Source organism: Lipotes vexillifer, unplaced genomic scaffold, assembly GCF_000442215.2.
Source record: "Lipotes vexillifer unplaced genomic scaffold, Lipotes_vexillifer_v1.1 scaffold966, whole genome shotgun sequence".
In the NCBI taxonomy this organism is placed as follows: Eukaryota; Metazoa; Chordata; class Mammalia; order Artiodactyla; family Lipotidae; genus Lipotes; species Lipotes vexillifer.
In genome coordinates, this window is record NW_006795769.1 from 635,466 (window position 1) to 638,289 (window position 2,824).

At 63.2% G+C, this 2,824-nt stretch overlaps 1 protein-coding gene across 1 annotated transcript in view; it reads right to left on the minus strand.

Annotated features, from left to right (window-relative positions):
* UVSSA (UV stimulated scaffold protein A) overlaps positions 1–2,824 on the minus strand; it is a 24,915-nt gene that overhangs the window by 1,571 nt on the left and 20,520 nt on the right. Inside the window, exon 13 of the mRNA XM_007467881.1 lies at positions 115–280. Within this exon, the coding sequence (XP_007467943.1) occupies positions 115–280 (166 nt within the window). The remainder of the gene's footprint in view (positions 1–114; positions 281–2,824) is intronic.

Consider the following 2,824-nt stretch of genomic DNA (forward strand, 5'->3'; position numbering starts at 1 on the left):
CGGGGGGTGGGCGGCGGGCGCGGGCGGCGGGCGCGGGCTGATGGCCTTCTCCACTCCCGCCACCAGCGACACCGGGCCTGGGGCAGAGGGCGGGACCCCGCGAGAAGCTCTTACTTGGCGAAGACCTTCTTGGCGATGCGTGCACGCGCTGTGTCCGCCTGCCGCTTGAGGTCGGTGAGGCCGGACTGCCGCCGCCTGCCCTTCCCACCGGGCCTGGATGAGCCAAGATGCACCCCAGTGGCTGCCTCCACGTCCCTCATGAGCTCAGGGTCCCGCCAGGCTGCAAACACACCCGACACTGCAGAAAACTGCCGGCGCCGACCTCACCTGAGCCCCAAGCCCTCCCTGACACGGGGGCAGGGAGGGCCACCGGCTGCCCGAGGAGTGGGCGCAAGGCCCCCGTAGGCCAAGGTGGGTGCCTCCACTGACCCCTTAGGCATGAAGGCAACTGAGGCTGGCGGCCAGGGGCAGTGCCACGCGCAGGCTGCTTCTGCCTCCAGGCTAACAGTGCCCCGCCAGAACCCAGGCGTGGCCTCTGGACCCGTCTGCCGGCCAGAGGGTGTGCACAGCAGGGTGGCCACGGCCTCTTTACTGGTCCAAAGAGAACTTGGCCCCAGGCCCCAGCGATGAGGGTGTCGGTTCAGGCAGGCGGCCCTGCTCCTCCCGCCACGGTCCAGGCCCTTCGGGTCAGAAGACGGTGCTCCGCGGGGAAACAAACGTCACCCAGCCCCGAGGCCTGGTCTCACCAGACCCGGCTGCAACAGAGGTCAGTGTGCCTGTTTGCCAAGACGGGAAGCGTTAACTGTCTAAATGGGGGGCTCCCAACGCAGCAGGCACAGGCATCGGAGTCAGAGGCCAGCGTCCCAACTCCACCCACCACTGCCCTGGCAGTGACTTCCACCGCAGTCTCGGTCTGCTGGGTCGGGGGCAGGGCTGGGTCGCGTGGAGGTCCCTGAGATTCAGGCTCCATCTAGCCTGCTGGCTCAGGAAGGCTGCCCTGGTCAGGAGTGTGACAGCACAGCTCCCCAACGTGCCCAGACCTACGGACCCAGGCCCTGGCTGGCAGAAGGGAGGCTGGACACCCCAAACCCCGATGGTGCCCACCATGCAAACAACAGCCCCATGGGGGGCTGCGGCAGAAGGGCCGGGTGGCAAGCAGGGCACGTCCAGTCGGGGGAGAAGCCACGCGCCCAGACAGATAGCGAGGCCTCCCCAAGTTGATTTTTGAAGTGAAGGAATACGGGGCGGCACAATCCAGATACAGGAACGATTAATCCAAGATTAAGGAAAACTGTCCAGAACAGTTTATCTCCCAGTAACGAGAAGGCGTCACAGTTTAGGAACCCAATGAATGGAGCAATTGTTTAAACACAACGGAAAAACGCCGGCACCCAGTAGAGACGGAATGAGCATCTCAGTAAAATGAAGGAGCAATTTAAAAGCCTTTGAAAAAAATCAATAAGAGCCAGGCCGCGGGCCGTCCTGCGTGCTGATGGGCCCTGGAGCTCCGCGCGCATTGTCACCGAGGTTAGCGCCGGGAAAAGAAAACTGCCCGGCGTGTGAGGGAGGCGGGGATCGATACTGTAGTTAGTAAAGAGATGCTATTTCACATCTGACTGGCCAGCGCTGGCCCGCGGCCCCGGCCTGATACCTGTTGTTAACAAGTCACCGAGGGCTGCAGAACCCGATACTCTTCAGGGCTGACACAAAAATAGGCACTTAATTTGCTCCCGAGTGGGCCACCAGGGAAGGCCTCGCCTGCGGATTAATGGGTCAGGGCCCCTCCCCGCCGCCCTCCAGGGCTCCAGGCCCCAACCCTGGGTGCGAGGCCGAAATCTAACATTTGTCTCTCGTGACAAAAGGAAAAACCCTACGAGAGAGGACACATGGCCCAGCTGAGACCCACACTAGCACCACCCCTACAGACACAGCCGCCTTCTGCCTCGGGGGCTCTGTGCCGTGGGCCTGGCCTTTCTTTTAAGAAAAGGGGCCCAAGGTGGGACGGCCTCCAGACCCCAGCCCAGATCTGACAAACCACGGGACATCGACACGGGTCAGGGCCGCCCCGTTGGGCCCACCACCCCCACCCCAAGTGTGCTCGGCTGCTGTCCTGCCAAGGACGCCGCTTCTGCGGGTCACCGTCCTGCCCGGCTGTTCAGGGGTCTCTGGGGGCCAGGCAGCCGCCACCCCACGGCTCGTGCCCGAACACAGCACTGGCTCACGTGCCAGGATGAGATGAGCTCCCTGAACGGCAGAGAACAGCGTCTTGGTGGCTTTGGCACGAAACAGGCCTACAGGCCGGAAAACGGGGGCCCTGAGTAGGACCCCAAGAGAGCGCTCCAGGCTCAGAGGCTCAGCAAGGATGCCTGGGACCACCGGTCAGGACCCTCACCTTCTACCCACACACGTGCACACAGAGTCCACGTGCACGCAAATCACACACTGCACACTGCAGCCCTCCTGCCCGGCCCCTCGTGCATGGCTCTGCAAGACAGCAGGTAACCGAGGAAGGCAGCTGGCGTCCTGGAGGCAGCTCGGGGCTCAGCCAGTTAACTTTTCATGCCTCGGTTTTTCCATTTGCTTAAAAACAGGTTTAAGAACCCAGAACCCAAACGAACGATGACGAGGTGGTTTCTGGCCGTGGGCATGTCCCCGTCGCCCGTCAGGAGCCACGTGAAAATGCGGCCAGGCTGGTGCTCAGTGCTCTGCTGGCCCCGAGGACAGCGTGTCCCGGCCACGCTTGCGAGTTATGACTGAGTGGGAGGCGGCAGGCGACCACACGTGGCAACCATGGGCCACCCTGTCGGCTGCCGGGGTCCAGGGC